General features: G+C 51.0%; 3 protein-coding genes across 3 annotated transcripts; 2 read left to right on the top strand and 1 right to left on the bottom strand.

The window, feature by feature from the left end:
* Nucleotides 1–2,241: 2,241 nt before the first annotated feature.
* Nucleotides 2,242–3,108, top strand: TRIVIDRAFT_17079 (uncharacterized protein; the record flags this gene model as incomplete). Its single annotated transcript, XM_014098950.1, has 1 exon — nt 2,242–3,108. A coding segment is annotated over one exon (867 nt), but the record flags the coding sequence as incomplete, so codon positions are not given.
* A 1,933-nt stretch (nt 3,109–5,041) lies between these two features.
* Nucleotides 5,042–6,075, bottom strand: TRIVIDRAFT_77427 (uncharacterized protein; the record flags this gene model as incomplete). Its single annotated transcript, XM_014099052.1, has 4 exons — nt 5,042–5,486; nt 5,549–5,667; nt 5,756–5,814; nt 5,888–6,075. 4 exons carry the CDS (start codon nt 6,033–6,035, stop codon nt 5,192–5,194), a joined length of 621 nt encoding a protein of 206 aa, XP_013954527.1.
* A 1,740-nt stretch (nt 6,076–7,815) lies between these two features.
* On the top strand, nt 7,816–10,488 carry TRIVIDRAFT_77430 (uncharacterized protein; the record flags this gene model as incomplete). Its single annotated transcript, XM_014099051.1, has 2 exons — nt 7,816–10,090; nt 10,172–10,488. The coding sequence occupies 2 exons, from the start codon at nt 7,816–7,818 to the stop codon at nt 10,384–10,386; spliced, it is 2,490 nt and encodes an 829-aa protein (XP_013954526.1).
* Between the last annotated feature and the right edge of the window lie 1,962 nt (nt 10,489–12,450).

Genomic DNA, 12,450 nt, shown 5'->3' with positions numbered 1-12,450 from the left:
AATGCTGTACTCCGTAGGCATCGGCGCATATATGCAGGTGAAATTCTACAGCCCTGCATTAGTAGCCATGATGTAATTGTGCCATTATCTACAGAGTACAGAGTACCTAACTTCAGTCCTACTGTACCTCCTACCACGGAATCAAAGACTCATGAATACTCAGGGTACCTTACCACTTGTACGCGTACCGTGCCTGGAGAGCGCCTCGCCTGCGAATTGCATTGCTAGTGCTGCCGATTAGTGGTTAAAGTGACATTGTGCAGAATTTTCCTCGCCTGTCGCATACAGTATGAAGCGCAAAGGTGCAGTCACACACCATCCCGGAATGCTGACATGAGAGAATTGCGAACTAGCCAACCACAGGCCAGTAAGAAGGCTCAGAGCATCTGCCGGCGTCTTATAATCTCTACGCTATTCGACTTGCACCGCAACAGACAAGAATCCTTTGAAGACTATGCCTATTAGGGCGTTGCTAGGTGCTGCTGCTACTGTGCAGATGCTGGAGTTGCTGCAGGATTGCCCTGTATAGCGGCCGAGACCGGGCAGCTTGATATCGCGTGGGATGAATGAATATTCACGCATTTGCTCTGTCTCTATCATTGAACCAACGCACTCAGCTGGAGAGATTCATTCAAATGTTTACTAAGTGATGTGCTCTATAATGACGTCAGCCTTTGTAAGACTCCAAAAACCAAGAGAAACCCACACACAGCAAAGCACAAGGATATCATAGACCATCATCTGCATCGATGCACGGACCGGCATCGTGCGATCAGGTCGCCAAGCCATCATATGAGCAGCGCCAGATCCCGCATCTCTGTCTGCAGCCGCCGCCGAACTCGACCGACGTCATGGCAGGTCTGTGCTCGCTTTCCAGCTCCTTCTACTGCTGTACAGCACTATGTATGCTGCCGGACCCCTGCAAGAAATTACGGAGTAGCCTCTCCGTTTTACTGGGGTTGCTGCACTACTACTGCATGCAGTATCGAATTGCCCACGGCCTCTGTCGCCCTGCTTTCTAGAAGTTCGTATTTCGAACAACCAAACGTCTTTCAAAGTCCCGGGCCCCAACAATCTGCCAAAATGAACAAACCAAATCGCCTCCTCAGCCATCGTCGGCGCCATATCGCAACCACCAGCTTCTCCTCCTCCTTTCAGCCCCTTCAACCCATCAGATAGTCTCCCAATCCCCCCCCCCCAAAGAGACTTTTCGCCGATCCCAACTCTGCTAGCGCCAGTCCCGACGCTGCCGAACCCGCTTCCGTCTCTTGTGTCGCAGCGTCTCCACGAAATTGATCAAGCCAGCCATCAACTATTAGTCCGTGGTTCCTTTGGCGTTGCACCCACCAAGTGTAGTGTTCCATGCAGGCCTTTCTATTCTTTCTCCTCTCGGTTTCTGCTGTGTAAAACGCGCGCTTGCCATCCTCACACACCTTCTTCACTGGCCGTTCCCTACTTAGATAAGGACTATCCCAATGCTTGGAACTTAGTAATAAGCCCTAAACGGGGGGAGCCACTTCCACTCGTAGTAACAGGGCAAAACGATATGGGACTTGTACTCCGCATTTCCCAAGGTCAATCGACGACCTCGGAGTACCGATGACGCGTTATCCAGACTGTAGCAGAACAGCCGCAACGTGGCAAAACACAGTACTGGCGGTTCATCCCCAAGATCAATCTCAAGTATCGCCTAGTACCTCGTCTTCTCCTCTTCCATCTAAGCCAAGCCGTACCTTTTCCGTGCCTCGTGCGCCACCCCTCATCTGATCAAACTTTTTTTCTTTCTCTTCCATCTTTCCATCTCACCGGATTCGCTCCACGCCCCTCTCCCTCCATTCACCCCGCCTGTCTCATCTCATCCCCAGAACAGCCAATCCGCGTTCGCCCAGCCTTTCCGCAAGTCTGGCTGTATAGAGACCAAATTGTCCTTCTTTTGATACAGAAATAGAGGCGGATGACACTGAGCGCGCCTGCCACATGGAGATCATCCCGGAACCCATCAGGAAACCGACAGTCCCGGAACCTGATGACTATGTCAACCCCTTAGAGGCAAGTTCCCGCTGGACCCTGAATGCGCGTGCTCAGGCCATCCGCTATGCCTCCAGCCTTGGCTTCAGCATCGCCAACCGCACTGAGCCAGCGGCACCTACGCCCTCCACCGAGTTTTGGGTTGATTCGACGCTCGCCGAATGCAAGGGCCCCAAGAAGATCAGGGTCGAGGTGTGGACTCCGCCTCGCCTGTCCATCGGGCCTCGTGCCGCCGTCGTGGCCCTCCATGGGGGTGGATGGATCCTCGGCCAGGGCACCGACAATGCGCGCTGGGCATGTGCTGTCATGACCTCGCTGGATGCCGTCGTCTTCACTGTCAACTATCGCCTGGCCCCCAATTACCCCTTTCCGACGCCCATTGAGGACTGCGTCGATGCCATCCTGCAGATCGCGAAGCGCGCTGCGCAGTTTGGCATTGACCCCAATCGTATGATCCTCTCGGGCTTCTCCGCAGGTGCCACCACAGCCCTCTCCAGCTGGCTCATTCTGAAAGAGCCTGCGCGCTGGAACTACACGCTGCCATTCGCCGTCCCCCGCATCACTGGTCTCGTGCTCTTCTATCCAGGCCTGGACTGGACAATCAACAGGGCAGACAAGAGGCTGAGTTGCTCCCGTCCCGATCTCACCTTGTCCAAGGGCCTGACAGACCTCATCGATGCCTCTTACGTCTATCCTCCTATTCCTCGTCACGAGCGTGCCGACCTGAGGCTCTCTCCTGGTTTGATGCCGGATGAGCTCATCAAGAATCTGCCGCCCGTCCATCTATGCTTATGCGAATATGACATGCTTCTCGCCGAGGGCCTCCGCTTCTCAGAGAGACTAAAATCCCTGAAGAAGACGGTAACTGTCCGTGTCGTCGCCGGGGAAAAGCATGCATGGGACTGCCCTCCGCCAATGGTGCAGAAGGAGAGCGTCGAGGTTGAATACGGAGAGGCGACCCAGGCCATGGCCAATTGGTTGGGTCAGGAGCACGACACGGACCGGGAGTCGATGCGGTCCATGAAGACGAAGCGTCTGCGGATCCCCCGGCCCAGTCTCATGGCCTTTCGGTCGAAATCAACAATAGGGCCCTTTTGATTATTTTTCCTGTGATTTCACGAGCCTATAGCGTTCCCATTTTTCACTTTTTCTTTTTTTACCGCCATCGTCTCTGATTACCTCAGCCACTCATGCTAGGCAGACAAAGGTTAGAAGACAAGACAAGACAAGACAAGACAAGACAAGACAAGACAAGACAAGAAATGCGTGCATGGGGTATGGTTACACCCAGGCGAATGCTACTGTATTTAGCGAATGGTTATTACTGGCGTTGGGGCATGCATAGAAGTGGCGAACGGGAGAAACCGGTGTTGCTTTGATATAACCGGGAAATGCCTGGCAAGATATAAATGTTATTTTTATTTCAACCATCAACGGAAGCTGAATATAATCGATTATCTTATGTCATCACTAGCCATTCTTTGTTCATCTCAAATTTATACTGTAACGTTAGAAGTTTCATACGAAGTAAGAAGATGTGATGAATGGATTTTCCCACGCCTCCCATCGCCCACCCCTTCATCACATCTCTAATGTACCTCATGCACGCCCACGGCTTTCACATCCGCGGCTTTAAGCATGAAGCACCAATCAATAGTATCGACACTTTAGCCTTTTCACTTCCAGTCTCCGGAAGCATGGAGCCGGGAAGTCAAGTGGATTTGGGTGCCTTGATGCGGGTCAAGCACGTGGATCAAAGGTCCGTCCGTCGGAGAGAGGCATGTGCCGGGGGTCGATCGATGGTGTTGCTTGGCAAGATCCGCCGGAAGGGCGCTTAACGACAAAATAATAGTCGTTGACAACGGAGTACTCCGATTCGTTCTGGCACAGTGAAGATGTACGGAGGGTGTGTGGGATATCTAGTTGAAGCTATTTGTGGTGCCGGTTCGGAAGGTTCGGATAGGCTATTGGGATCATGGGGTGCGGATTGAGCACGAGGTGGCTTGATGTTTTTGGAGAGGGATTGGTGATTTTGAGGTGAATAATAGTACTTGGAGTTGGAGGTTTTTTTTATGATTGTGGGTTAATTAGAGTGCTGACGAGATGGCCGAGGGAAGATGTGCCGGAGGAGGGGGTGTTCCCTATTTTGAGAGGAGGGGGGTGATTTTGGTGATTTTGGGGTTGCACAACTCTGGATGCCTCACGTAGGGAGAGATAGATGGACACATGATGCTGCTTTCGGGGATATTGATGGATGTGATGGCTGTTGACGAGGTGTTCCGGAAGGGATTCCCAGATGGGCAGCCTTTAGATGATCTGGGTGAGTGAGATGGTGCTAACCTGGAGGATATCGATGGTGGCGATGGGCGCATTCAACGACCGACTTTCAAGGGGCAATGAGCATGGAAATACTTATTCTAGATATATGGCGTTAATTTGTGGATGATTTGATTTTATTTCCTTTTCTCTCTTTCGTGGTGATGGGTATTTACCCGCTTTGTTGGGTTTGATTCATTGTATGAACATGGCCTTGTGGTGTAATGCGAGTCAATGTATATAGTATTTTATATAGACGAGGCGTTGACTGGACTACACCCAAATTTCTCATCGAATCCGATATTCTTAACTGTATTCTTAAAAGTATCTATCATAAGACATAATGCAACCACGCCTTCCGGCACATTGGTTTCCTTGGGCTTTGGGCATCGCGCAAATAGAATCCTTGATATTGCATTCTACGAGATATAAAGCAATATTCGAAAAAGCTATCATTAAACTAAAGTCTTGTTTCCACTAGAATAGTGTGATCAATGCATTGGCTACGCAATAAACGTAAACTCACAGTTTCTTGGCGTACGCCCGGCTACTACCGAGGTAGATCTTGATCAAAGCTGCGCTATCATGACTCTCGGCAACGGAGCACATATCCAGCATCCACCCACCAGATATAAATCACAATTGTAATGTAACAACATTTCTAGGCATTCAATACTGCCTCTGAAATGCATTATATCAAAGGACACGCAGCTTTCAATTCATCTCCAAGACGCTAGTATGTTTGACCCAGCTAATAATAATAGATATACTCGCCTCATGTCGTTCCTTCGTAAAATTACTAATATGTACTAGAACGTGCTAACAGGCCGCTTGAATGCTAGCCAATTTACCACTTAGCCTCCTTGCTCTCGACAAAGGCCTTCAGAATGGTGACAATCTTCTGCAGAGCGGCCAGGTAGACCGTCAGGTCAGAGGTGACCTTCTCCTGGTCGGCTCCCAGCTTGGTGTAGAAGTCGTTACGGTAAGGGCAGGCGCTCATGGCAGCACTGAAGACGGGCTTGATCAGGAAGCTGTGGTGAGGCTTCAGGGTTGAGCCATAGGCGGTTCGGAAAGAGTCGGCAAGCTCCTCGGTGGGCTTGGCGACGTTGGCACTGAGGGCCAGGCAGGTAAACTCGAGACCACTGGTTCGGGAAGCCATTGTTAGTGACAGAGTTGTTTATGCAGAGGGCCTGGTTTTACGTACCGGACGAGCCACAGAAGGCCCTCGGTGGCAGTGTGCTTCTTGGTCTTGAGCTCGTTGCGGCAGAGGTCCTGGATGTTTCCAGACTCGGCGGGAGCGGCGAGCTGGCGGTCACGGAGTTTCTAAGCGTGAAGTCAAACACGTCAGCAACTAAACAACTACCCAATTGACTAGCTACCTTGTAGGTGGACTTGGGGGCTCGACACTTACCTTGACGTTGCCAAGCATATCATTCTTGACGGGAGAGAAGGCAACAGAGCCCAGAACATCTAGACGAGCAAAATGATTAGCCGTAAAGCTCTCCCCGGTGAGTCTGAATGCATAGACGCAGCAGAAACCTACCAAACATGGTGGTCAGGGACTCAGCAGCATCGAGGAACTGCGTGGTAGCAACGGCATTGCCATTTTCGGCATCAATGGGCACGTCGACAAAGGACTGCTTGAAGGTGTGGACGATGGTGGCGCCCTCGGGGATGGAAAGAGCAGACATGATGAACTGAGTTTTTGCTTTTCTTTTCTGTAGATGCTCTGCAAAACGGAAACAAGAAAATGGAGACGAATTGAATTGGGGGGAAAAGGAAAGGAAAAGAGTATCAAGTCGTAAGTCGGTGAATGCTCGACATTCTGCTTGGGGAGCTGGTGGGGGCAGAGGCACAGGTGGGGTTTTGGCCAGGTGTCTCAGGAGAATGCGAGAAAGGGGCCAAGGGTCAGGGAGATTTTATGGGGCAGGGCCGGATGTACCTTTCCGTGGCTGGGGCGGCGAGGAGGTACTTGTACTCGTACACATGCATGTACTATTTGATATACGAGGCTGCTTGAACTCAGTTCAGTTCAGTACCTACCTAGGCAGTATTACTTCGGGGAGACGAGGAGGATTAAGGAGGCTGGGAATTATTGTGTCCAATGTACGTATGTAGTACCGGGCAGGTACATCGGAGAGAGACTACATGGACAATGTTATTGAAGGTATCGAGAATGTACTCGCATCCCACCGTCAATTGCTTCCACAGCTCGCCGCCAATTGGAACACGTCCATGCTGCTGCATGTGCATGTACTCCGCATTTATCGAGGCATGGCATTGGTTTCAACCAGATCGCTACCGGCACCGAAGCACCTGGAGGCTTACCTAAGGCAAAGTCAAACCCGTCCAAGCAAAGGGACAGCAGTGGACCTATTACGCGTCAGTAGAGCGCATGTGAATTGTGATTAAACGATGTTTACTGCCACTACAGAGTTCAATCACATAATCTATTCAATTCTATAGTCTAAATTTAAATTCAAATGCATAGATATAATTTTCTTTTTATTACCAAGTCCAGAATCGGATGATTGACGGCAAATCTTCATCTGTCTTGCCTCCATCCCATGTGCCTTGCAGCGTCAGGCATCTTGCTTCTTTGCAGCTAGCTTAGATCTCCTAGATTCAGCATTCAATTAACAGATGCATTCACACATTCTAACATTGTTATTTATAGTTAATTACAAGAATAAATCAACTCATATGAGAGCTGAAAACAATGGCATTGAATGGCTACGTCACCTTGCTCAACCAACTTGTCCTTTCGGTAGTCTCCAGGGTCCTTGAAAGTCATGACGTCACGATTTTGCTGCTGCAACAATCAGGCCCCTCCACTCAATCAGCCATCGAAACCTGCCCAAACAAACGAATTCGGGTGTCACGCAACCCCCAAACTTGAATAACCCGCCAAGGCCATGTGAATGCCGCCCAGCAGCCGCAGCTGGAACAAATTGGCTTTGCATTATCACCCAAGCTCGCCAATCTGGAGCCGCCAATCTTTGCTGTCATTCGACCTCAGCCCCGTGGCGCCGCCAACATCGGCCGCCAGTTCCCCCTCTCCGAGACAGCTCTGCTGCTTGGTGATGGACAGGGTTTGTTCGGCTAGCTCTCTTCGGGTCGATCCTTCGTCATGGTCTCATCTTGTCAAAGTCTGCTGAGCTTGGACCCCCGCTTCCTTGATGGCTTCGTCTTGGCATAGCTACCATTCCAGCTATATATATAGTCTAGATTGTTTTATTAGATCCTCCCATGTCGTCATGCCGCTTTACTGAACCATTGACCTGCTTATACCATTTAATATTGTCTTATTTCATCAGCTGTTTCCTCAATCTGTGATGCCCATCTCCCATCCATCTCCTATAACGAATCGCCTACCATCAAACCAGTATATTAGTTCCATCAATTTCAGTGGTCAAAATGGCAGCTCCTAAGCCCGCACAACAAACTGGAGGCCATGGCTTCCACGGCTTCATGGATAGCTTAAGAGGCAAGCTCCACGAGACAAAGCTCCACGACGCCAAAGTAGCCGTATCAAATAAGAAACACCAGATCGGAAAGTTTGGCAACTTGTTCAATAGAGACCACCGCCACGACGAAGAGCACGAGATTCGCTGCGACAAAAAGAGGACTCAGATCTGCGCATCTCATCGTTTCCAGTCGTATTTCCCTGAACGGGAAGGGAACCTCGTCAAGTGGTATGTGGATGGGCGGGACTATTTCTGGGCTGTATCTGTCGCTTTGGAAGAGGCCAAGGAAACCATCTACATTGAGGACTGGTGGCTCTCGCCAGAGCTCTTCTTGAGACGGCCGCCCCATCAGAAGCAAGAGTACAGACTCGATCAGATTCTGAAACGAAAAGCGGAACAGGGAGTCAAGATCTTTGTCGTCGTTTACAAGGAGGTCGAAGCCGCACTTACCTGCAACTCGGAACACACCAAACATGCCCTGCAGTCCCTCTGTCCGGAAGGCACTCCAGGATACAACAACATCAAGATTATGCGACACCCAGACCACAATGTTCTCGAAAATGCGGCGGATATGACAATGTACTGGGCACATCACGAAAAGTTCATCGTCGTCGACTATGCTATAGCTTTCATCGGCGGTCTTGATCTCTGCTTTGGGCGATGGGATGCTCGCCATCACCCGCTGTCAGATATCCACCCCGATGAGGTGCAAAAACAGGTTTGGCCAGGCCAAGATTTCAACAACAATCGAGTCATGGACTTCAAAAAGGTGCAGGACTGGCAAGACAACGAGCTCAGCAAGGCGGACTACGGCCGGATGCCCTGGCATGACGTCTCCATGGCTGTCATCGGCCCTTGCGTGTATGACATTGCTGAGCACTTCGTTCTGCGGTGGAACTTTGTCAAGCGGGATAAATATAAGCGTGACGAAAGGTTCGACTGGATTATTCTAGAGGGCCGTGAAGGCGAGGATGAGGACTTGATCGGAGTACAGCGGCCAAAGTATCCGCAGGGCGACTATATCAAACATCCCCTGAACCCCCTGAGCACCAAGAATCTGCTCGGTCGAGGAACTGTCAATGCTCAGATCGTGAGATCCAGTGCCGACTGGTCCAGCGGGATCCTGACAGATCGATCTATTCAAAACGCATACGCAGAGACTATTGCCACCGCGGAACACTACGTCTATATTGAGAATCAATTCTTCATCACTGCTACCGGCGATAATCAATCCCCAATCCACAACACTATCGGTGCGGCCATTGTTGAAGCTGTGGTTCGAGCAGGGAAGGAGGGTCGGAAGTTTAGGGTCATTGTCGTTATCCCTGCTGTTCCAGGGTTCGCAGGCGATCTTCGAGACAATGCCGCTTCTGGCACAAGAGCCATCATGGATTACCAGTACAAGTCAATATGTCGCGGAGAACACTCCATCTTTGAGCAGGTCAAAGCTCAAGGAGTTGACCCTACCAAGTACATTTTCTTCTTCAACTTGAGATCCTACGACCGCCTAAACAAGACACCGGCAATTACTCAAGCGGAGGAGAGGACGGGCATCAAGTACCAAAAAGTCCAGCGAGCCCTCGCCGAAGATATCATGGGTGAGGGAATCCATGGGACGTCTGATCCCATAGAGAACGAAAGAGACAACCACATGGGCCAGGAACGCGAACAAGAAAAAGGTCGCATCGAGGCACTGCAAGCAAAGGAGACTTTTGAAAAGGCCAAGCCCAAGGAAGAGGTTCAGACGTCGATTTCTGTAGCACATCACGCCATGGCTGACCAAGATCCTTTGGAAGACGAGCCATGGGCAGACCCAGAGTCTGAAATGAAGAACTGGATCCAGGAGGAGCTCTATGTGCATGCCAAGCTGCTCATTGCCGATGATCGAGTGGTGATTTGCGGCTCGAGCAATCTCAACGATCGCAGCCAGATGGGAAATCACGACAGTGAGCTGAGCATTGTCATGGAAGACACGAATATCGTGCGAACGACTATGGATGGAAGGCCGTTTGAGGCAGGATACCACGCAATGAGTTTACGACGATTCCTCTGGCGAGAGCATCTCGGCCTTCTCCCTCCGCAGGATTTTGATGCGAAGGATGACATCAACGCCCTGCCACCCAGCGTCGAGCCCAATAACAAAATTTACGATAATGATGAGAGCTGGAAGTTTGTAGAGGATCCGCTGAGTGACGAGTTATGGAATATGTGGACGAGTCGAGCAGACAAGAACACGGAGCTCTTCCGCCACCTCTTCCACGCTGATCCAGACAACCACAGTAAGTCACTTCCCGCAGCCTATTGGCCGCAAATGATAAGAAGCAACAAGTATCACAAGACTAACCACAAGAGCTACCTAGTCAAAACATTTGACGATTACGACCGCTATCTGCCGCCCAGAGGCGTCAAGCCGGGCCACATTTTCGACCAGTTCATGCCGCCCGAGGAGGCGAAGAAGAAGCTGGCGCAGATCAAGGGGCATCTGGTGTGGATGCAGATGGACTTTTTGAAGGATGCAGAAATGGCGGAACGGGGGCTTCAGCTTAATGCATGGACGGAGAGTGTGTATACTTGAAGTGCTGTCTCTTTCATTTTGGGGGAAAGGATTAATAAATATTCACCGCCTTGAGTTGGCTATAGTAACAGAAAGTCGTAAATAATTCCAGGTACTTAAGGAGCTGTGTACCTACTTAAGTAATATTGACCTAAAAGATCATTTCAACTTGGGGTGCTGAACAGCCACTCCCTAGGTATTTTTATGATTCTTCGTGGGTAGGGCTGTTGACATTGAAGGGCTTGAGACGCCGCTGATGAGCAAAAGACGGCAGTTGCAATAAACGAACAGTGATTATCCATCCATCCAACCATGAATTATGCACCTCGGCGCCTAAATCGTAGCCTCCAGCCACATCGATGCATTATCGGCCAATGCCTGCGAATTTCGTGCATCTACCAGAAACCTCGTTGCCGAAGCGCGGCCGCATATACGGTCGCATCAAGCAGGGGGGGAGAAGCGAAGCCCTATGCGAGAAACTACAAGACAAGTTAAGCAGTAAAAGTAGCACCAGAGTCTTGTTTGTCACAGGCCAGTCATCGCGCTCGATGGGTGTGAAAACGAGAGGAGACGAGATTTGGGACACAGTAGCGGCTTGCGCTTGTGGACTGGAAGCGCCGCAGTGGTGGCCAATGGTAGGGGCGAGGTGGTCACAGAGGGGACAATCACACGCATAAGCTTGGTGACATGAGGTTGATATGAGTGATGGAAAGGTTTTGGCGTTGACAAGGAGCGAGTTTTGCTTGTTTCCCCCTCTTTTGGACCTTTGACTGCTCTTTGGCTTTGGGTTGGCACCTGTTTTGGGCAGGAGGTGAGAGTTGAAGCAGGTATTGTGTGATGTTGAGTCGGTGAAGACGATACGAGTGGTGGAGGAAGCTGGAAGTTGGGGAGCAAAGAAGCTGAGCGGCAAACATCAGCAGCTGGTAGCGCTGAGTGACAGCAACAAAGACTGCCAAAGGGGCAGAAGAAAAAGAAGAAAAGCACCCGACAACACATCACCCGGCGCTATTGCTGGATCAGCTGTTGCCGTCGACTATGATCTTCACAGTTGAGGCTATACTCGTATACTCGCAGATCCTTGTGCAGGAACCCTTGTTTCTTTGGGTGCCCAAGCCCTCGGCAGGATTCGTTTGACAGCGGCAACACGCCGCAGCCTGTCAGTCCTTCTACCAACGAGGCGGCAGTCATCTGTTGTATGCCATCCATATCTATATATCCATATGTGTGTATCATGCTTGCGGTCTCGTTTCAGCCTTTCCATCTCCTGTCGGCCCGTGCTGCGTGGTACATCCATGGTGCTGCTGCGCTGCTTTGGGCTGTCTTCAGCAGCTGCACGAAATCAATGCTCGCTTCACGCCGGTCCAGGGGTCCCCCGCCAGCTACCAGCTTCTGTAGCGGCTCCTGTAGCGCCCCACAGGGCCTCTAGCAACTCTAGTTACAGAGCGGTATGCTCACTGCAGTAACACTAACAGTACCTAACAGGCGCCGCGCCCCACGCTCGCCGCCCAAACCCAATCCAGCGGCTATTCCTGAGCCATCATGGCATCACCGCAGCAGCCCAGCAAATCACCAGTTCAGGCCAAAAGCCCTGGCTGCTCCCTAACCCGCTGGTTGCTTTAAGCTTTTTTGTCCTTTTCTGCAACCTTGCCTTTACTCTGCTGTGCATCCAGCAATTCACAGCATCTCCATCGACTCGCCTCGATCCGATTGCTGCTCTCTCTTGCCGTCGTAGCTGTCAAGGAGAGACCCCGCTTCAGAAGCCAAAATCCACGACCACGAGATACAAAGGTAGAGGTGGCACAAAGCCTACGTTGCAGCTCCTGATCTTACGTTGCCTCCACACAAAACAGCTCGAGACACGCAAGGCTACTACGCAAGCCGCTTCGCCTCTGCGTCTTGCTTCGACCTCGACCTCAGTCTTGGCCTGCGTCGACAATCTCCCCTTCGACCTAGCTGGCATACAAACGGCACCAGTGCTTACAGCTCCCTCTCGTTCGTTCTCCGCCACTTGTGCTGCTGCTCTTCTCCCCTCTCGCCAGCAACCAGCATCCCGATTCCGATATACATCTCGTGCAGCTTGCCATC

Source organism: Trichoderma virens, assembly GCF_000170995.1.
Source record: "Trichoderma virens Gv29-8 chromosome Unknown TRIVIscaffold_80, whole genome shotgun sequence".
Classification (NCBI taxonomy): domain Eukaryota; kingdom Fungi; phylum Ascomycota; class Sordariomycetes; order Hypocreales; family Hypocreaceae; genus Trichoderma; species Trichoderma virens.
Note: the sequence above shows the minus strand (reverse complement) of the source record. Positions and strands in the feature narration are given on the sequence as shown.